Source organism: Aulonocara stuartgranti (assembly GCF_965226115.1).
Source record: "Aulonocara stuartgranti genome assembly, chromosome: 9".
In the NCBI taxonomy this organism is placed as follows: Eukaryota; Metazoa; Chordata; class Actinopteri; order Cichliformes; family Cichlidae; genus Aulonocara; species Aulonocara stuartgranti.
In genome coordinates, this window is record NC_138960.1 from 13,542,497 (window position 1) to 13,565,573 (window position 23,077).

General features: G+C 47.1%; 3 protein-coding genes across 3 annotated transcripts in view; 1 reads left to right on the forward strand and 2 right to left on the reverse strand.

Moving 5' to 3' along the window:
- LOC309714737 (gamma-aminobutyric acid receptor subunit rho-3-like) overlaps positions 1-23,077 on the forward strand; it is a 40,026-nt gene that overhangs the window by 3,432 nt on the left and 13,517 nt on the right. Inside the window, exon 2 of the mRNA XM_082547402.1 lies at positions 8,696-8,808. Within this exon, the coding sequence (XP_082403528.1) occupies positions 8,696-8,808 (113 nt within the window). The remainder of the gene's footprint in view (positions 1-8,695; positions 8,809-23,077) is intronic.
- LOC309714554 (uncharacterized protein) lies at positions 13,117-14,026 on the reverse strand (the record flags this gene model as incomplete). Its single annotated transcript, XM_082547098.1, has 2 exons — positions 13,285-14,026; positions 13,117-13,194 (listed from the first exon to the last, which is right to left on the reverse strand). The coding sequence occupies exons 1-2, from the start codon at positions 13,843-13,845 to the stop codon at positions 13,117-13,119; spliced, it is 639 nt and encodes a 212-aa protein (XP_082403224.1). The 5' UTR covers positions 13,846-14,026.
- LOC309714555 (uncharacterized protein) lies at positions 16,798-17,707 on the reverse strand (the record flags this gene model as incomplete). The annotated part of the gene is made up of 2 exons (XM_082547099.1): positions 16,966-17,707; positions 16,798-16,875 (listed from the first exon to the last, which is right to left on the reverse strand). The coding sequence occupies exons 1-2, from the start codon at positions 17,524-17,526 to the stop codon at positions 16,798-16,800; spliced, it is 639 nt and encodes a 212-aa protein (XP_082403225.1). The 5' UTR covers positions 17,527-17,707.

Genomic DNA, 23,077 nt, shown 5'->3' on the forward strand with positions numbered 1-23,077 from the left:
AATTAAGAGGAGTAAATCAAAGGGATGGCTCAGGTTGAGTGTTACAGCCCTCTGCAAACCCCAGCAGCATTCCAAGAGTCTAGGTGTTGCCTTAACTGGCGACACTTAAACCTGACAAGGTGTGGAAAACAGCATGCCTGAGTTTGAGCAATGCCTTCATGATCTCTGGGCTGTCATTTTGAGCTGAGGTTATTAAATACTTTATTTATTTAAAACTTATAAAATAAAACACATTTTTCTACAAACTCTGGTGTTAGTCTCAACATTATTCTTTTGAGCATAACAGCAAGACTGAGATGGGTTTAGATGTGCAGAAGGATGGATATACTGGAAATGTTCAAAATAGTTCAGCTAGGAAGAAGAAGACCAGAGAGAAGGTTTAAGGTTGTAGTGAAGGAGGAGATGAGACGCCGCTGTGGCGACGTCTAAAAGGAGCAGAAGAAGAAAGACTTTAAGACAAGTAGGAGCATTGTGTGTTGTTGAAAGCTCCTGAAAAAACTGAAACACAGTTGGTGCATTTTTAAGATTACATACAGTGTCCCTAAAGCCAGTTTAAGTAGCTAGGAATTGCACCACTAAAGCCCCCGCCTTCAACTGCTGCCCAATCCACAGAGCTTCTTTAAACTGGAAAGGCTTCAGCTGAGGTGGCTCCACATCTGATTAAGATGCCTCCTGGAAGCCTCCTAGCTGAGGTGTTTTGGGTGTGTCTAAATGGGTGAGGGCCTCAGGCTTTGCGCTCTTATGCATCATTTATCAATATGCTAACCTCCTTGTATGATAAGAACAGGCACAACTGTAACTGTATATATTTAACTAAATGTAGTAAAACCACTGTGCGCATCTATGAAAAGTACAATCCCTGTACTGGAAAGGTTATTTTTATTAAGGCGTAAGCATAACGAGAAGGGTTTTTTTTTTCAATTATTAAAAAGGAAATTATTATTTATCACTTTCATTCATGCTCATTATTAATACTCATGAATGCGTTTGTACCAGCATTTTCAACTTTAGCTGATTAAGGTAGAGTTTTTCTCCAGAAGCAGATCAGAGGCTGAGCTCAGGTTTGGAGACAAAGTTAGAGAAGTGAGGCTGACATGGTTGCGACATGTGCAGAGGAGGGAGCTGATACTGGTAGGGTGAGATACCATCTGTCAAAGAGAGCGGTAAAAGAACAAAGAAGATGAATGTCTTTCTGTGGTTGCGCTGTGACCTGTCGAGGGGATAATGCTCCAAATCAGCTGAATCAGACTGTGAATGTTGGTTTTTAAAAACAAAATATCAGCAAATAGTTCATTTTTTTTAATCACAAAAGTAAAATGGACTGCTTTTGTCACTTTTTCAGTCACACACATCGGTGACCTTTGGATTTAGTATCATCCCCAAGGACATGCGAACCAGGAGAGGGAGGAATCAAATCACAGTCCTGCTAAAATCCTCTAACCTGCTCCGCCTGCTAAACCACAGGGACACCCACTGTGGCAACTTCACAATGGAGGTTTTATCCAACCAAATTTCAAAAAAAAAAAAAAATTAAGTGATTTGAGCACAAGACCTGTACTTTCAAAGGCCATTAACGAATACTGAATTGTGTAGTTTTACAAAAAAACAAAAGGAACTTTTAGGGGAGAAAAATTTGTGTGAGTCAGAATTTTCAGTATCTGAATGCATTTCCTCCTCCAGCCTCTAAGATGTCAGGACTTTAGAGTTTTATGTCTAAAACGAGAACTCTTTATTTCATTTGAGCAACATTTTTTTTAAAAACATCCAGGGTTGATTGTTAGTTGATTAAATTAGCTTCAGGCTTGAGATTAGCGCTACATTTGGTTTGTTCTGGCTGGATTTTGGAGTGTTAGTCAAGGTTAATTTAAAGGATTATAGAAATAGGATTTGGCTGAAATTATTTTTTTTAACCTCACAATAACAGAGGAATGAATGTGTGTTTGTGTGTCTGCGTGTCCATGTGTGTTCTCCTTGATGTGTGTCGAGGTGTGTGATTTTTAAAGAGGCTTTTCATCCACGAGCGGAGAAGATCTCAAACAGCTTCCATCGCTTTTACCGCTGCATGTTCACCTTTGCACCGCACATCTGTGCATGTGATTACCACGTCCACACACACACACGCATGCAATTCTGCATGTATTACAACTGAAAGTCAGTTATGCTTGAGCTATAATTGCACTTTATGCATCCTAAATGTCGTCTCTCTGGGGCTCCCTGTTTGAATGTGGGTCCTGCATAACACTATCGCCTGCACTATGACTTTGTTCTTTGCAGACAGTTTCAACCAAAAACACTCGACACCATTGACAAGCTGCTACATAAGAACCTTGCAGAGTTCCTACAAGGTTGTGTGTGAAGACTCATTGTTCACTGCTTTCTCAAAAATCTGGTTAAAAGCTCTGTAAACATTTCAGCCACATATCACAGACAGCATCTGTCTCAGCATCAGAGTCCCCTCCATCCAAAATCCACACGATAAATCCAGAAGCTTTGGAAGTCCCCTGATATCAACAAAGCCTCACAACAACCTCATGATGAAGGTCATAAGTTGCATAAAACAAGAAAATCTTATTATATATTATCTACAGTTTGATTAGATTTAGACTTTAGGCTTCATAAGCTTTCTACGCGTGTGCTTATGTTTTGTTTGTTTGTTTGTTTCGTAAATATTTGAAGGCGTTTATCTAATTGTGTGGTACTTTGCGTGTCTCTTTTAAGCACATCTGTTTTGGATTGTTTGTATGCTTACATGTAAACATTATTTTCTCCTTGTGGTAGATTCGTGTCCTTTGTCTTGTGTGTCTCTCTGTGGTCCTTTGGGTTGTTTGTGGGTTCCTATGTTGTGGTCTGGTTTAGCTGATTTGTTTAGCATTGTGGTTGTTTCTTTTTTCGTTCATTTGATTAGTTTGTGTGTTCAAATGACGTCATCTTGTTTCTCTTTTGTAGAAATTTTCCATTGCGTTGCAGTATTGCATGGTGTCACATGTGCCTCTGTGCTCTGTGCCTGGGGTTATTAAGCCTTACCTGTCATGAATCGCTGTGCGGCAGGCAGGAGAAGGACCCAGGATGCAGACTCACAGACACGGGGATAAACTTAAAGAACACAGCTTTAATGCTGGCACGGCAGAATACAGGAAATACAGAACTAACTGGGAAAAAGTAAACTAACATTCGCAGGAAGGCACAGGAAGATCCACACAACATGAGGGACGACGTCACGCTGAACAGAGGGAGACGCAGACAGAAATACACAGAGGGTTAACGAGGAAAGTGGGAACACACGGGGAACACAGGTGACACTGATAATCAGAGGTGTGGACTCGAGTCACATGACTTGGACTCGAGTCAGACTCGAGTCATTAATTTTATGACTTTAGACTTGACTTGAAAAAATGTTCTAAGACTTGTGACTTGACTTGGACTTTTACACCAATGACTTGGGACTTGAATTGGACTTGAACCGGTTTACTTGAAAAGACTTGATATTTTACCCCAAATATAAAATTTAACATGCATATTATATGGAGATTGAAAATGTGACGTCATTCACGGGTAGAACCGCAAAGGATTCTGGGAACTCGTGGCAAGCGGTACTAGCGCACGCAGGCTTTCAATTGAAATCAGTCACACAGCAATAAAAAGAAACACAAAAATGTCAAGAAGCTGTTGTATTATTAACTGCAATAGCCGGTCGCATGACAGCCACGGGAAGCCGACGGGTAAAGAGATCGGTTGTTATCGGATTACGTCGTTGAAGAGAAATTGTTCGAGCCATGTTTCCGAAGTAACAAAGAGGCGACTGGATTGCAGCCATTCAAAGATCAAATATAACGTCCTAGAACACTCCAGCTCACAGGTTAGTCTGCTCCAAGCATTTCCACAAAGGTCAGTCTGCTGTTGTAGTTAATGCGTCATTTTCATAACATAATTGGTGATATAGGTTACAAGCAAGTCTGGTGCTGAACAGAAATTGTCGTGCTATGCTCCTTTATTTATTGTGCATAAATAGTGAATTGTCCTGACACAATATTGCGTTTCGCTTCTGTTATTATGGTACATTGACAAAAACATATACTTTTATTCACAGGATAAAACAGGTTTTTTGTATCACTAATTGCCCAGTGCGATTACAGCATACAATATTATTGTCACTGCTACATTTCTGTGATGCGTACCAGAAATTATTTCCACTACTAATTAATTACCGTTGAGCTCAAAGGTTATATTAATAAACGGTTAATGAATGTGTATTTATGAAGACGATTTGTGAGACTGGTAAACTTATGATACGTACGATGGTCTTTCGTTCTACACGGTGCATTTCAAGGTCCTGCACCCATCCGTCGGTAAACTGTACCTGGGCTTGTTGCAGTGACCTGAAGTTACTAAACTTCATGAGTGTGTGCACTCACTCCAAGAACCGTATGATTATAAATATGCATATAAATATGCTACAATGAGATAGCTGACTTCATCTAACTAGCAAATGTTGTCCAGGCTACGTTGGTGATACAGTTTTTTTTAATGTGTATGATATTTTTGTCATGCGATTTTAAAGCTGGTCCTACAACCGCATCCAAGAATAACATGCAGCGTATCTCAGAACTGTCGGTGAAAATTATTCTTGGAGCTAAGTTTAATTGAGCTGCATTTTAAAGAGGTGCAATTTCACAATTTGTGTATATTTTCTAAGTTCACTATTTTGTATGTGTTGAGAAAAACACAGATTTTAAAATTACATGGTCTAATATTTACATTTAGCATAACTGCAACATTATTTTTTCGTTTGTTTTTTTTAAAGACTCGAAAGGACTTGAAATTCAAAGTTTCAGACTTGTGACTTGACTCGGACTTTTACACCAGTGACTTGAGACTCGACTCTGACTTGCCTGACATTACTTGAGACTTGACTTGAGACTTGAGGATAAAGACTTGAGACTTACTTGAGACTTGCAAAACAATGACTTGGTCCCACCTCTGCTGATAATCATAACGAGACAGGGCGGGGTGAACTGAACATGACATGTACGGGCGTGAGAGTCACAAAGTAAACAGGAAGTGCACAGAGGTTCAGACAGGAGGAGAGAGAGCACGGGGAAAACACAGACATAACGGGCTGGGAAAACATGAAACAACCACAAAGGGAGACGAGGGCTCATAAATACATAGAGGGCACACAGGGGGAAGAGAGAGCACGGGGAGAACTTAGACATAATGGGCAGGGGAAACATGGAATAAAACATAAGGAGAGACGAGGGCTCACAGATACACAGAGGGGCACACAGGGGGTAAAAGCCATGAAGGGAAAACACTTAGGGAACAACACAACAGGGCAACTCAGAAAACATGGCCTAAGCAAGGAACAAAATACAAACATACAAGAAAACTAAGAACACTGGGCCAACATGGCCCAGGACCATGACATTACCAAATTGAGCATTAGTTCAGGCAGGCCACAAAGTCAAACCCACCTGCAGTCCAGGCCAATGTCACTCTGATCTCAAAGCTATGCAAGGCTATGCATCAAATTCTCACGTAGATTGTGTTGTTTAAGCTGCTTAAGCCTGCCCGTATCTGCCCCGTGTCTTTCAATCTGCAAACCACTTTGCAACCCAGCTGCTCTGAACTAATCCACATCTGGGGGAGATGAAAGGGTAGGAAAGCACACACAGAGCACACATACAAAATGTATCCATTTAACACTGTAGATTGAATTTTCCCAACATCCTCTTTGTTGCATCGCATGAGATTTAATATAAAACTTTGACAAAGACCAAGCAGCAGCCTGAGAGTCAGTTCCTCAAAGTGAGTCAATCCCCTCAGGCAGCCATGTAAATAAAAGGTCCGTTCTTACAGTAGAAATGAAACTGTGTACAGCTTGGTTGAAACAGTTCCGGTGTCACAGCTGTTCTGCTCAGGGGCCTGTTCTTCGTACCGCGCTAAGTGAGTTAGCTGGATGAGATTGTTGACGATTTCGCGTGATCCTGGATCGTTCGGTTCCCCGAAGCCCATCCGGGACTTGCTGTCATAGCAACAGAGCCGTAAGCGTAAACCTGCTGGGGAGCAGGTTTACTTTATGTAAACAGGATTAGATCGCGGCCACGCAGGTATGCCCGCGTCATTCATACGAAAGCAACAGCGATATTCCACCACTGTTTCACCATAAATAAATAACATCAATGTAACTAAAGACAATGCAGCACCTGATCCATTTATTGATTTCACACAGGTCATTTCCTAAAAAAGGGAAATGTACTATTAACATTCTATTACATGTATGTGATTATTACAGATTTAATTCATATTTCAGAGTAGCAATTGTAAATTACTTCGTGTAATCAAGATGAGAGACCACGGCTATAAAAGCGAAGGTGGATTTGGGAAGTCTGTCGCAGCCATGTCCTGTCCGTATACGCGAGCCACCCATTGCGGAAGGTGCAAGATTGATAAGGAGAGTCCTCAGAATTCAGCGTATATTGCGGGATAGACAGGATCCTTCAGCTCAGCGCGACAGTGTGCTCATTGAGAGATATCGATATTCCCGTGAGGGTATTATTTACTTAACCAACTTGTTGACGAGGGGGTGCAGGACCACCACCTGTCTTTTTTTCCTCTGCCCTTTTCTTGGTTGCTGTTATAAACAAACAGATTATTCCAGGGTCTCTTTCCAAGAGACTAAAAGCAATATAAGTGATAAATATTACCATTCTGTAGGATATTCTTATATTTCACTTTTACCTGTTCCCATGTTCTAGTGGGTCCTGTCGTGGCTCTAATGTGAAAGAGGATAAAATATAACATATTATAATATAATGTAATATAATATTGGATAATATAGTGTAATATAATAAATCTACCCTACCGCCTACTGGTGTTGGCCAGAGGGGCCGATGGCGCGATATGGCAGCCTGGCTTCTGTCAGTCTGCCCCAGGGCAGCTGTGGCTACAACTGTAGCTGCCTCCACCAGTGTGTGAATGTGAGAGTGACTGAATAGTGGCATTGTAAAGCGCTTTGGGTGCCTTGAAAAGCGCTATATCAATCCACTCCATTATTATTGTTATTATTAAATTACTTACGAGTTTAATTTGTCAGCAACTTCCTGCCAGCCCTCGCTCCTTGCTTTTGCAGCCTTTGCAGTGTTCCCTTGCGTTCTGATTAAACTCTGAAACTCCTGAAATCCCTCACTCAAGAGTTCTTGCTCTGCTGCCGAAAAATACCGAGCCGAGCGCGCTCCGTCGACATTTTCGCCGACCAATCAGAGGGTTGCCGATCAATGTTTCTACTATCGATGCGTAGCCCCTTTTACGACACCCAGTGATGTCACATTACTGCGTCCAGCTGTACTAATCGTCAACAGCAGGTGTGTTCGGGGAACCGGATTAGCGCGCTCACGGTTAGCGCGATGGTTTGGTCTTGGATGTTTCATTTGATCTTGGATGTAGTAAGCGACGTACGAAGCACAGGGCCCTGGTCTCCCCTCATCCTGCTGTCCTCGAACAACTGAACCACACTGATAAATACACATTTCTGCAGGTGGAAGTAACGATCGCTTACTGGACCAGGCTCAATTATATGAGTATTAGTGTTGATGTAGCAGCTGTAGAAGTTTTGTTTGTCCTTGCTGTCTTAGCATGATAAACAATAGGTTTTTATTGTAAATTTTAATTTGATTATCACAGTCCGGATCCATGCTTGATGGCTTAAATGGTGATTCGAAAGTAGCCTAAGGTGTGTCCAGACAAAACAAACTGTGAGTGTTTTCAATTTTTATATATTATTTTATGTGTTATTAGATTTTTTTTACCATAATGCTATTCATATTATGATATATGTAGTTTAGTATTATATATGTTGTAGTTTAAATTCTAAACTACTCTACACTCTTTTTATACTACCGACACTTTATTCACCTTTCAGTCACTTTAATTTTAAAACTGTATATTCTGTGTATTTATTATCTCACTCTCATTGCCTGTTCTTATTGTCCTTATCGTCAACGTTATGCTGCTCTGTTTTATGTTAATTGCCCCTTGGGGATAAATAAAATCTTTCTGAATCTGATTCTAATATTATAATAATAACAAATGAATTCAAATAATACTGAAACTAATAATAAAAAGACTTTAGAACATTAAAAACAAAATTGAAATGATAAACCTCACTTTGGATACTAAACTGAGCCCTGTTGTTTTTGCCATGTACTGTAAACATTTTAAGCCTTTTATATTATAATGTGTGTTATAATTGTATGGAGGATTAGTCCTGACTTCTCCGTGAAGGCCAAGAAGCCACCTCTAATGGTCCATGCAGCTGAAAATGCTCATTATCTGTGTTTGACTGTTGACTCTCAGCAGCTGTGTTTATCAGGCCTGCAGTAGCATCGAGGTTGTTTTGGAACATAATAAAATGCTTTGTGTTTTAGTTAGATGGGGAATATTTGCGAACATGTGTGTGTGTGTGCACGTGTGTTATTTTTTCATGAAGCCCAGACATGCCTTTGATTAAGGTTTTGGTTTTAGCAGGGCTAGAGAGAACTGCATGATGGGAAGAACAAAGAGTAGGAAGAAAACTACAAATTGCATTTTTTTTTTCTAATCAAAATGTGCAATTAATTCAAGGACATAACTAATCACTCAACATGATGTGTGTCTATGTGTGTGTGTGTTTACGTCTCTGTGTGTGTTCTCTCTGCAGACGTATTGACTACAAGCTGAAGAGGCAGGACAGCACCAAAACTTTACTAATAAAAAGTGAACAACTGCTGAGGATTGAAGAGCACGACTTCGCCATGAGACCAGGCTTCGGAGGTCAGGCGCGCACACACACACACACACACACACACACACACACACACACACACACACACACACACACATAGCCAAAGAGACAAAGGCACTCCTCATTTCATCTCTGATCCCTGATGATTTAATCCGTTCCCTCACACATCGCCTAACAGAGAAAAATCACTCCTCGCTCGCTGTGGTTTGATGTGATGATGGCCATTGGGTCACACAAACAACGGATGTGATAAAAACAAAATATTACCCCAGCACTGACCCAGATATCACCATCGTGCAGCAACACCAGCATCCGTGTGTGTCTGTGTGTGTGAGAGCTTTGGAAATACAGTAGGACTCAATGTGCTCTCTCAGATGCAACTGTGCATGTGTCTGTGTGTGTTTCCAGAACATAATGAGTGTGTGTAGATGTGTGAGTCACGGGGGTTCGAATGCATTAATCTGGATTATATTCCAGGTCTGGAGCAGATGGAGGGGTGGGCAACAAAGTGACGTCTGCAAAGAAAATCATCGCTATCAAACACACGACAATGCATTTATCCACACAGATGGTTCATGTGATTCCATCATATGGATTCAAATATTAATGTATGAACTTGGAACGCTCCGTGTGGTCTGTATTGTATGTATATTAGTGCCTCTGTGTGTTTGCATTAAGGGATCAATGTACTGATGGTTATTATGCAAAACCAGATTTGGTGTTCAGCTCGAGTTCTGTGATTTTCATTGTTGACTTTTTAGGATTTTGTCAGATTTAGATTTGAGAGAATCTACTGAAGGTGCACTTTTTTATTTCGTCATCATCTTTTAAAAAACTTTTTAAAATAGACACTTAAAAAACTGCACTTCCTTGAATGTCCACTTAAGGCTGCTGCCAAAAGCGAGTCAGTGCCCATCGACTCCCATATTAAAATGTCCAACATTAGAGGAGAAATAAACATGTTTACAGCCTGCTACAAGAAAGGTTTTGATCTTTGGTGACAGCTTCTCCCTTTGTGGCATTTGTGCAGCAGGTGAGTATTTTAATGACTCGTGTGCTTAAATTACATTTAGGTTTAAAGTGTGGATTGGGCTTTGAATAAATTTTATGTAATAATTTCCCTTTCTGCTCTTTTTAGTCTTTTTTTTAATATTATAGTTTGTTATAAGGTTATTTTACTAATAGAGACCCTCCAGGATGTCTGTGCCTCAGATTTGGATTTTATTAGTTAGTTACTCAGCATTAATGAGCCGTGTCTGCACTGTATCCTTGCAATATACAGCAAGGACTGTTTCCACTGGTTTGATTTAATCCAAACCATATAAACAAACTCCGTTGATGATGAAGCCAAGCATGTGAGCTTAGAGCTGGTCGTGAGCAAGATTAATGTGGAGGCAGAAACGCATCAGGAAGCGATTTTGCTGGAACATCTGTCAGGAATCGCTGTGCGGCAGGCAGGAGTTGGACCCAAAATGCAGGACTCAGACTCGGGGAGGTGAACTCAAAACACAGCTTTATTTGCTGGGAGAACAAACATACAAACTAGACTAAACTGGGAAACCATAAACTAAGAACACACAGGGAGATCCACACACAGCATGAGGGACGACGTCACGCCAAACAGAGGGAGACGCAGACAGAAATACACAGAGGGTAAACGAGGAAAGTGGGAACACACGGGGAACACAGGTGACACTGATAATCATAACGAGACAGGGCGGGGTGAACTGAACATGACATGTACGGGCGTGAGAGTCACAAAGTAAACAGGAAGTGCACAGAGGTTCAGACAGGAGGAGAGAGAGCACGGGGAAAAACACAGACATAACGGGCTGGGGAAACATGAAACAACCACAAAGGGAGACGAGGGCTCATAAATACACAGGGCACACAGGGGGGGGGAGAGAGAACACGGGGAGAACTTGGACATAATGGGCAGGGGAAACATGGAATAAAACATAAGGAGAGACGAGGGCTCACAGATACACAGAGGGGCACACAGGGGGTAAAAGCCATGAAGGGAAAACACTTAGGGAACAACACAACAGGGCAACTCAGAAAACATGGCCTAAATAAGGAACAAAATACAAGCATACAAGAAAACTAAGAACACTGGGCCAACATGGCCCAGGACCATGACAGTACCCCCCCCCCCCCCCCCCCCCCCTCAAGGGCTGGCTCCCGACAGCCCAAACCCGAAAAAACAAAAACAGAAAACAACCCACCCAGGGCGGGAGGCGGGGGACCAGGACGGAGGGACCAGAACGGGAAACAAAAACAAACAACAGAAAACACAGGAGCACATGACTATAGTCCAAATAAGGTTCAGGGGGCCGACCCAGAGCCCACAGGCACAAGAGTTCACGGGCCACACGGTCGGGGGGCCGACCAGGCGGGTGGCACAGGTGACAGAGTTGGCCCGGAGGCCGGCCGTGCGGAAGGCAGCGGCGATGGCGAAGGGGGGGACGACGACGGAGCAGTTCAGGGGGCCGACCGCGCGGAAGGCAGCGGCGGCCCTCCAGTCTCAGGCATGCTGGCCATGGCCTGGTGGGCACAGGACCAGACGAGGCAGGACCAGACGAGGCAGGACCAGACGGTGGCGATGCGGGGGCCGGACCAGACGAGGTTGCAGAGGCTGAGGCTGGACCAGGCGGAGCTGCAGAGGCTGAGGCTGGACCAGGGGGAGCACAGGCTGAAGCCGAAGCTGGGCCAGGCGGAGCAGAAGCAGAAGCCAAAGCTGGACCAGAAGCAGAGGCTGAGACCGGACCAGGCGTAGCAGAAGCAGAGGCTGAGACCGGACCAGGCGTAGCAGAAGCACAGGCGGATGCAGCCGGACCAGGCGACGACGAGGCGGTCGCAGGTGGCGGCTGGACAGGCTCCTCGGGCCATCCAGCTGATGCGGCGTGAGGCTGAACGGGCCCCTCGGACCCTCCAGCGGAGACAGGAGGCTGAACGGGCCCCTCGGACCCTCCAGCGGAGACAGGAGGCTGAACGGGCCCCTCGGACCCTCCAGCTGACGAGGCGTGAGGCTGGACAGGCCCCTCGGACCCTCCAGCGGAGACAGGAGGCTGAACGGGCCCCTCGGACCCCCCAGCGGAGACGGGTGGCTGAACGGGCCCCTCGGACCCTCCAGCGGACGTGGCTTGAGGCCGGATGGGCTCCTCGGGCCCTCCAGCCGGAAGAGACGGCTGAAGCAGAAAGCAGTCCGAGGCGGAGAGAAAGCTCACGCCATTCCTAGCAGGCTGCTTCCCAGCCTGTACAGCTGACGTGGAAGGAAGCTGAACGGGCTCCTCAGGCCCTCCAGCAGACGTGGCATGGTGCTGGACGGGCTCCTCGGGCCCTCCAGCTGACGTGGCTTGGTGCTGGACGGGCTCCTCGGGCCCCCCAGCTGACGAAGCAGAAGGCTGGACGGGCTCCTCGGGCCCCCCAGCAAAAACAGTTTCAGAACCAGCAGGCCCGGGGACCTCTGGAAAACACGGAACAGAACCAGCAGGCCCGGGGGCCTCTGGCAGGGACAGAGCAGGACCAGCAGGCGCACGGGCCTCTGGCAGGGACAGAGCAGGACCAGCAGGCGCACGGGCCTCTGGCAGCGTTGATGCTGACTGGGGCTGAGCAACACATAGGTTAGGCTCAGGAGGCAACAGTTGGGTGCAGTCCTCGGCTGACTCCTTAGCCCCCAGGGGTCCAGAGTCAACTGCGGGTTGAAACTCGGACTCTGGGGAGGCCCTGGAGGTAGTAAATGTCTCTAATCGGGCCAGCTTTTGAGGGACGAAAACAGTCCTGTTGAGCATGTTTTCCTGCTTAATACGAGTGAGAAAAGTTGGCTGCTCAGCAGGAGACTGGGTTGAGAAAGACTGAAGTGACCGTTGTGGTGAGAATGAAACTAGTGAAGGAGCAGATGATTGAGCTGCAGGTAACGGAGTAGCTAACTGGGCAGCTGACTGAGCTGAGGGCAGCTGAACAGCGAGCTGGGCTGCTGAATGGGCTAACGGTTGAGGAGGTGTTTGTAGTGAGCGTGATGCAGGGGGTGGTATAGGCTCCCCTGAGCCTCTAGGGCTCGGTTTAACTAGCTGAACGAGTTCAGAAGAAACAGTTCTGCTTAGGCTTCTCTGCTCTAAGAGAACAGGGCAGAAACAGCCCGTTAAGTCCCCCTCCCCACTCTTGGGTTGCGAACCCACAGCGTCATTCATAGATTCAGCAGTACATGTCAAAACTGAATTCAAACTGTCCGGGGTTAACTCTGTATCGACAGAAGAGTTCTTAGCAGGCTCCAACAGAGGGTGCACAATCAGAGTTTTGCCCATGCATTCTGATTCTTCAGCGGAAAAAGCATCAACTTAATTAGTCAGGGAGTCTTTTCTTTCTACGGGGCCGGGGTGAATGTCCATGGAACAAACCGCCTTCACCTCACTACTCTTAGCCGTGAGAAGAAAACAGTTCCCATTACTATTTGCAGGTGAAGCAATAGGGGTACAAGCAATAGGGGTACAGTCAACATCACTCACCATTGCCTGCTGTTCTGACGAGTGATTGGGCTCCGGTTGTAGTGAGGAATGACGGCGGTGGCGCCGCTTCCTCCTGGCGGCAGGGGCTGAGGCGACAGGAGAAACTGGTGACGATGGAGAAAAGACGTCCTCGTCCTGCGACCACATCGCCGCCAAGCAGGAGGCAGGTGAATTAAGCCCTGAGCGGCAAGAAGTGGAGCTCTGTGGCCGCGGTGCAGAAACGCCTTTCCCCTGTTGCAATTGCTGCTGTACGGCGGCCGACTCCGCGGAGAGCTCCTTGTGTTGCGGCCGATGCCGATGCGGCGGCTTCGGCGAAGAATACTGGGCGCGGACAAAGGCTGCAAGCTCCCGAGCCTGTAGCACCTCCTGGGCTTCATGCAGCTGGTCCATGAAGCCCATAAATCCCTTTAGTGTGCGCAAATGAGGATTCCCCTCCAGGATCGCTTCTATAGCGTTAATCCCAACTGCCATGGTCTTAGCGTCCTTAGTGAGGGAAACCCGCTCGATCAGGCGGTGGACGCGGGAGAGGTCATGTTCCCGGGATGAATCCGCTGGGTCCATGTTGTGGTGACGTCGTACTGTCAGGAATCGCTGTGCGGCAGGCAGGAGTTGGACCCAAAATGCAGGACTCAGACTCGGGGAGGTGAACTCAAAACACAGCTTTATTTGCTGGGAGAACAAACATACAAACTAGACTAAACTGGGAAACCATAAACTAAGAACACACAGGGAGATCCACACACAGCATGAGGGACGACGTCACGCCAAACAGAGGGAGACGCAGACAGAAATACACAGAGGGTAAACGAGGAAAGTGGGAACACACGGGGAACACAGGTGACACTGATAATCATAACGAGACAGGGCGGGGTGAACTGAACATGACATGTACGGGCGTGAGAGTCACAAAGTAAACAGGAAGTGCACAGAGGTTCAGACAGGAGGAGAGAGAGCACGGGGAAAAACACAGACATAACGGGCTGGGGAAACATGAAACAACCACAAAGGGAGACGAGGGCTCATAAATACACAGGGCACACAGGGGGGGGAGAGAGAGCACGGGGAGAACTTGGACATAATGGGCAGGGGAAACATGGAATAAAACATAAGGAGAGACGAGGGCTCACAGATACACAGAGGGGCACACAGGGGGTAAAAGCCATGAAGGGAAAACACTTAGGGAACAACACAACAGGGCAACTCAGAAAACATGGCCTAAATAAGGAACAAAATACAAGCATACAAGAAAACTAAGAACACTGGGCCAACATGGCCCAGGACCATGACAGTACCCCCCCCCCCCCCCCCCCCCCTCAAGGGCTGGCTCCCGACAGCCCAAACCCGAAAAAACAAAAACAGAAAACAACCCACCCAGGGCGGGAGGCGGGGGACCAGGACGGAGGGACCAGAACGGGAAACAAAAACAAACAACAGAAAACACAGGAGCACATGACTATAGTCCAAATAAGGTTCAGGGGGCCGACCCAGAGCCCACAGGCACAAGAGTTCACGGGCCACACGGTCGGGGGGCCGACCAGGCGGGTGGCACAGGTGACAGAGTTGGCCCGGAGGCCGGCCGTGCGGAAGGCAGCGGCGATGGCGAAGGGGGGGACGACGACGGAGCAGTTCAGGGGGCCGACCGCGCGGAAGGCAGCGGCGGCCCTCCAGTCTCAGGCATGCTGGCCATGGCCTGGTGGGCACAGGACCAGACGAGGCAGGACCAGACGAGGCAGGACCAGACGGTGGCGATGCGGGGGCCGGACCAGACGAGGTTGCAGAGGCTGAGGCTGGACCAGGCGGAGCTGCAGAGGCTGAGGCTGGACCAGGCGGAGCTGCAGAGGCTGAGGCTGGACCAGGGGGAGCACAGGCTGAAGCCGAAGCTGGGCCAGGCGGAGCAGAAGCAGAAGCCAAAGCTGGACCAGAAGCAGAGGCTGAGACCGGACCAGGCGTAGCAGAAGCAGAGGCTGAGACCGGACCAGGCGTAGCAGAAGCACAGGCGGATGCAGCCGGACCAGGCGACGACGAGGCGGTCGCAGGTGGCGGCTGGACAGGCTCCTCGGGCCATCCAGCTGATGCGGCGTGAGGCTGAACGGGCCCCTCGGACCCTCCAGCGGAGACAGGAGGCTGAACGGGCCCCTCGGACCCTCCAGCGGAGACAGGAGGCTGAACGGGCCCCTCGGACCCTCCAGCTGACGAGGCGTGAGGCTGGACAGGCCCCTCGGACCCTCCAGCGGAGACAGGAGGCTGAACGGGCCCCTCGGACCCCCCAGCGGAGACGGGTGGCTGAACGGGCCCCTCGGACCCTCCAGCGGACGTGGCTTGAGGCCGGATGGGCTCCTCGGGCCCTCCAGCCGGAAGAGACGGCTGAAGCAGAAAGCAGTCCGAGGCGGAGAGAAAGCTCACGCCATTCCTAGCAGGCTGCTTCCCAGCCTGTACAGCTGACGTGGAAGGAAGCTGAACGGGCTCCTCAGGCCCTCCAGCAGACGTGGCATGGTGCTGGACGGGCTCCTCGGGCCCTCCAGCTGACGTGGCTTGGTGCTGGACGGGCTCCTCGGGCCCCCCAGCTGACGAAGCAGAAGGCTGGACGGGCTCCTCGGGCCCCCCAGCAAAAACAGTTTCAGAACCAGCAGGCCCGGGGACCTCTGGAAAACACGGAACAGAACCAGCAGGCCCGGGGGCCTCTGGCAGGGACAGAGCAGGACCAGCAGGCGCACGGGCCTCTGGCAGGGACAGAGCAGGACCAGCAGGCGCACGGGCCTCTGGCAGCGTTGATGCTGACTGGGGCTGAGCAACACATAGGTTAGGCTCAGGAGGCAACAGTTGGGTGCAGTCCTCGGCTGACTCCTTAGCCCCCAGGGGTCCAGAGTCAACTGCGGGTTGAAACTCGGACTCTGGGGAGGCCCTGGAGGTAGTAAATGTCTCTAATCGGGCCAGCTTTTGAGGGACGAAAACAGTCCTGTTGAGCATGTTTTCCTGCTTAATACGAGTGAGAAAAGTTGGCTGCTCAGCAGGAGACTGGGTTGAGAAAGACTGAAGTGACCGTTGTGGTGAGAATGAAACTAGTGAAGGAGCAGATGATTGAGCTGCAGGTAACGGAGTAGCTAACTGGGCAGCTGACTGAGCTGAGGGCAGCTGAACAGCGAGCTGGGCTGCTGAATGGGCTAACGGTTGAGGAGGTGTTTGTAGTGAGCGTGATGCAGGGGGTGGTATAGGCTCCCCTGAGCCTCTAGGGCTCGGTTTAACTAGCTGAACGAGTTCAGAAGAAACAGTTCTGCTTAGGCTTCTCTGCTCTAAGAGAACAGGGCAGAAACAGCCCGTTAAGTCCCCCTCCCCACTCTTGGGTTGCGAACCCACAGCGTCATTCATAGATTCAGCAGTACATGTCAAAACTGAATTCAAACTGTCCGGGGTTAACTCTGTATCGACAGAAGAGTTCTTAGCAGGCTCCAACAGAGGGTGCACAATCAGAGTTTTGCCCATGCATTCTGATTCTTCAGCGGAAAAAGCATCAACTTAATTAGTCAGGGAGTCTTTTCTTTCTACGGGGCCGGGGTGAATGTCCATGGAACAAACCGCCTTCACCTCACTACTCTTAGCCGTGAGAAGAAAACAGTTCCCATTACTATTTGCAGGTGAAGCAATAGGGGTACAAGCAATAGGGGTACAGTCAACATCACTCACCATTGCCTGCTGTTCTGACGAGTGATTGGGCTCCGGTTGTAGTGAGGAATGACGGCGGTGGCGCCGCTTCCTCCTGGCGGCAGGGGCTGAGGCGACAGGAGAAACTGGTGACGATGGAGAAAAGACGTCCTCGTCCTGCGACCACATCGCCGCCAAGCAGGAGGCAGGTGAATTAAGCCCTGAGCGGCAAGAAGTGGAGCTCTGTGGCCGCGGTGCAGAAACGCCTTTCCCCTGTTGCAATTGCTGCTGTACGGCGGCCGACTCCGCGGAGAGCTCCTTGTGTTGCGGCCGATGCCGATGCGGCGGCTTCGGCGAAGAATACTGGGCGCGGACAAAGGCTGCAAGCTCCCGAGCCTGTAGCACCTCCTGGGCTTCATGCAGCTGGTCCATGAAGCCCATAAATCCCTTTAGTGTGCGCAAATGAGGATTCCCCTCCAGGATCGCTTCTATAGCGTTAATCCCAACTGCCATGGTCTTAGCGTCCTTAGTGAGGGAAACCCGCTCGATCAGGCGGTGGACGCGGGAGAGGTCATGTTCCCGGGATGAATCCGCTGGGTCCATGTTGTGGTGACGTCGTACTGTCAGGAATCGCTGTGCGGCAGGCAGGAGTTGGACCCAAAATGCAGGACTCAGACTCGGGGAGGTGAACTCAAAACACAGCTTTATTTGCTGGGAGAACAAACATACAAACTAGACTAAACTGGGAAACCATAAACTAAGAACACACAGGGAGATCCACACACAGCATGAGGGACGACGTCACGCCAAACAGAGGGAGACGCAGACAGAAATACACAGAGGGTAAACGAGGAAAGTGGGAACACACGGGGAACACAGGTGACACTGATAATCATAACGAGACAGGGCGGGGTGAACTGAACATGACATGTACGGGCGTGAGAGTCACAAAGTAAACAGGAAGTGCACAGAGGTTCAGACAGGAGGAGAGAGAGCACGGGGAAAAACACAGACATAACGGGCTGGGGAAACATGAAACAACCACAAAGGGAGACGAGGGCTCATAAATACACAGGGCACACAGGGGGGGGAGAGAGAGCACGGGGAGAACTTGGACATAATGGGCAGGGGAAACATGGAATAAAACATAAGGAGAGACGAGGGCTCACAGATACACAGAGGGGCACACAGGGGGTAAAAGCCATGAAGGGAAAACACTTAGGGAACAACACAACAGGGCAACTCAGAAAACATGGCCTAAGCAAGGAACAAAATACAAACATACAAGAAAACTAAGAACAATGGGCCAACATGGCCCAGGACCATGACAACATCTTTGTGAAACTGAATATGCTGATCATCAAGAATGAGATTTCCATATTGGATTGATCAAGGCCTTGTTTAACAACAACTGGGGAAAGACAGTGGGTTTACTGACACAGAGAAGGTTCATGGATGCAGTGAGGGAGGACATGCAGAGGACTGCTGTGGCAGAGGAAGATGCCGGCGACAGGGTGAGATCGAGACACGGGGCCCTGTAGCGACCCCTACATGAGCAGCCAAAAGAAGAAGAAAAGAGGACAGTATTAATTTTGTGTATATGAACAAAAAAATCATCTTTGAGGCCACGAAAATAAAATCAACAATAATATCGTTACTGCCGCCTTCTGATGTAACACATCCAACGTGGAAACATTTTATTTTTAGACAAGAAAAAGTATTTTCTTAAAAAAGTCTCGAGCATCATAGTGTCAGTGATGACTTTTCTATCTTTTGTCATCAGCAGTGGGAAATGCGTTTTTCCATGACTTGACTTCTGGCTGGTTGACATGTTTAACACATAAATACTAAGATCAGACAAAGCCCTCTGCTATGGATAGCAGATGTTTGCATGTGTTTTGTCAGGATGGTGATTTCTCATCATTTAGATAAACTCTCTGTGTGGAACAAAAGCTTTAGTTGATTTATTAGCGCTGGCTTTCACACCGTGCCAGTCGTTGTCTGAACTTGTCTTCAGACTAAAGGCAGAATTAAAAGAAGCCGCTGTTGACAGCTGTTTGAAGCCAAGGTTCAAACTGCGGTCTCCACCCGATCCTGAAAGGTTTGTTAGAGGTTTTTAACGTCATTATTTGCACGACCACAAAAGGCTGCGCAGAGTGAAAATCTAAACACAGGTCTTTTTGACGTTTTAAGGACAATGCAGGCATTTTTCTGCTGGTGACAGTCTCTTCCTTTAATTCTTCCACTGATCATTTTGTTCTTTTTATTCTTGCTCTAAACTTTACTCATCTTCACTCTGAAGCTTTTACTTTGAATATTTCCTGTGGGTTTATTTCATAGATAATCACAGTTTTTGTGAAGTTATTTTCTCAATTCAGGACTTTTAAAACAACAAAAAGTAAATGTAACCATGAATCTACAAAATGAACCGTGTTTCTAGGACACACCTTCACAGACACACAGCCTGCTTGCTGCTTTTGTATGTTCCTCTATATGCCTGGTCTGCCGGCGTCTTTGTGGTCCTGCCTGCCATTCAGGGTGGGAACACCAAACGCACCACTGTCTGCCCCATGGCCCTGCGGCATTTCCACGGACTATAATTTTATACAGAGGGAAATATCAGCATTTTTCTCCCTCAGATAAGCCTATAGCTTCTGTGTGTGTGTGTGTGTGTGTGTGTGTGTGTGTGTGTGTGTGTGTGTGTGTGTGTGTGTGTGTGTGTGTGTGTGTGTGTGTGTGTGTGTCTTGAGAAGCTGAAGAGCCAAAACCATCCCCTCCCCAGAGTCCTTGAAGGGCAGACCAAACTCCAGAAATACTCCTTATGGCATTTCTCGATACCTCTTTCTCATGTTTAGAACTTTTACTGTTTCTAAATCAAGGTCAACCTTTAAAGGATGTGTATAAACTTAAACTTGTCCCCATAAGCTTCACACATGTGTTCCAAATGACACGTCATGTTGCCAGATGCTTGCGATTTACTATGAGGGCTTGGATTATGCTGGTATCCAGTCAAGTGGTGCTATACTTTGGCTGCATCTTCCCGCTCTGTGCGCTCACTTGGCTGCAGTGTCAGGTACAAACCTGACATTTTATTGGCAGATTCATTGCTGCCATCATAACCACACCTCGGAGCATAAAACAAAAGAAAAGGTTTTGATTGCAGGTGTATCCAAAATATTTGATGACTTCTGAAACAAAGTGTGGCTGCTGCTGAAATGATAGATTATGAAAGCTCATTTAAATGGTTTTCTTTTTGTTTTGTTCTTCTACAGCGTGGAAGTAAATGTTCCAATACTTAATGTCTGTAAAGGTTCTCAGTCATCCAGGTCATCGTAGTCTAAGGAGCTTGGAAAGAAAAACGTCTGCATTTCTTTAAGTTGCTTGAAGATGTTTCACCTCTCATCCGAGAAGCTTCTTCAGTTCAGCTTCTTCAGTTCACTCTTTCCAAGCTCCTTAGACTCCAATACTTAATGATGATATGAGCTGAAATGGGATACAGCAGGATAGTCATATTAAATGTCCTTATATCACAGCCACATTGTTTTGTTGTGCTGTTGTTCATTAATACAGTAATCGGTAATCTCAAAAACATATATGGTCACACTGTACAGGACCACAGCAGGACTTTTGTAAGTTTATAGTTCATATTTTCTTTAGTTTTCATTTAAATTTAATTCAGCCTCAGGAGAATATCTATCCTTAATCCTCCTTACAAAGCTCTGATTATCTCGGTATTTGCACAACAACAACAAAAAGTCGAATTGTGGCCATCACCTGACAGCATATTTGAGCGGAGACTAGGAATTCAGAGGGAAAATGCACCCTAACTGTACAGCGAGGTTTCCCTAAAGGTCAGCTGTGATTTAGGGCACATACACCGAGAATGTGCATAGAGACAGAAAACCTGTTTTCAAAGCCTTTTGCTGTAAATTCTGCAAATGTCTTAAAGTGTTTCAGACAAAGATGCAGCATTACACATGGTTAGGCTTCGGCAGTATGGATTCTGTAGTCTGACGCTCATGTTGTCTGAAAGCTGCCTAGAGATTCACCTTTTAATCCCTGTCCACCTCTCACCTTCCCCCTCGTATGATTGGCGCCGATGGAAAGTCAAATGAGAACACACATGCGGCGATGAGGCTCCAGAGAAACATCCTGCCACCTTAAAACTGCATTATGCCGCTTATGACTGCATGGATTGATCCATCTGCAGCGTTGTGTTTGGGGATTAGGGCGACTCGTTCTGAAACGCTGAACACACAAACATTATGGGGCAAAAAGCTGGCCGTTAAAGCTGCACCAGGCAAGGTTTCATGTTAAGCTAAATCTGGAGCAAATCACTAACTGAGAAAATCATAACACTACTCGAATAAAAGTCCAGAGTGAGATTTAGCGGCCAGCAGGACAATGAAAGGAGAGAGCAGAAGTGAGGTGGAAGTTTGCTGCCATTAAAGGTCGCATGTGGAAATATTCTGGTTTTAAAGGCGAGGTAAAGAAGCAGAAGAGCTCACAAGAGACGTTTGCTGATTGTTCCGGCTGATATCACCTAAAACCACCAAAGCACTGATAGCATCACAGTCTCAGTGTTGCTAAACCAGGCTCAACAGGGACTTAAGAAGATGTTTTCTCCCTCTTTCCTTGTAGCAGAGCTAATCACATGAGCTGATAAGAAAAAGAAACAAAAAATATGTTGTGCAGGTCAGAGAGGCTTTGTGACAACAAGCGTCCTGCATGAAGCCAACGAGGAAGTGGCAGGGTCATGGTCCTGGGTCTTTTGATCCAGTGCTTTGTGTTTTTTATTATTATAATCTTGTGTTCTAGTTTGCTCCTGTTGTGTACTGTGGTTTAGACTTTTTAGTTCTTTGAGTTTGGTTCTGTGTTCCCTCTGTTTAGTGTCTGTACCATGTCTCTGTGCATTTCCTGTTTTATTGTGAAGGCCCGTGTCTCATGTGAGTGTATTCTGTTTGCTTCCTTGTCTCGTCTTCCCTAATCAGCTGCGTTGCCGCCTGTTCCTCGTTCCCTCTTGTGTCTGCCTGTGTATTTATACTGTGTGTCATCTTGTGCTCGTCGCTGGTTCGTCTGTGTTAGTTCCCTGCGTCATTTCCTCGCATCCTGTGTTGTCTTCCCATTTTTCCCTGCGTCTCTGTGTAAAGGTATCAGGTCTATGTTTTGGTAGCTTGCCCAGTATAGGTTGTCTTAGGTTCTGCACATCCCATCATCACACGGCTTGTCCCGCTGGCCGTGACAGGCAGAAAACCGCCTGAGGCTGAAAAACAGTTCAATCCCAATCAGCAGCCTTTCATTTTCAGCCATCTCGCCTAAAACATTTACTGGTACTATTTGTTGAAACCAAATCTGAACACAAAACAGATCTTAAACACGGTAAACTTTACATCCTCCTTCGTGTATGTTATCTTGTTTACTAAAACAAAAGTGTAATTCCCTCCATTACACCTGTACTGGTGATGATACAGGTGTCTGTACTGCTAGCCACATGCTAAAACTATCTTCTGCTAAATAAGTCACTGACTTCTTGAAGTTGATGCCTTTTGGAACATTTTAGAATATATCAGATAAGTGAAACAGCTTGTTGTGTGGTTATTTGTACCTGGAAGGTAAGACTGAGCAAAAACTGTGCACAGCCACAGCTGGCCATAGCCACAGCTGGCTGCACGGTCACCCCTGAGCCATGGTCACCCCGTGGCTCAGGGGGTTGGGAAGCGTATCTGTAACTGGAAGGTCGCCGGTTCGATCCCCGGGCTCTCTGTCCTGGTCGTTGTGTCCTTGGGCAAGACACTTTACCCTACCGCCTACTGGTGTTGGCCAGAGGGGCCGATGGCGCGATATGGCAGCCTCGCTTCTGTCAGTCTGCCCCAGGGCAGCTGTAGCTACAACCGTAGCTTGCCTCCACCAGTGTGAATGAATAGTGGCATTGTAAAGTGCTTTGGGTGCCTTGAAAAGCGCTATATAAATCCAATCCATTATTAAAATGTGAGCAGATCTGATCTCCTGAAAGCGTGGTGGTGAGTGCCACTCACCAAAACTGCATGTGGATTTTTTAATTCATCACCTTTTCAGGTCTTCACCCGTATAGAGTTATGCCCTTTGGTTTACGTAATTTTTCTGACACTTTGCAGCGTCTGAAGGTTTCAGACAG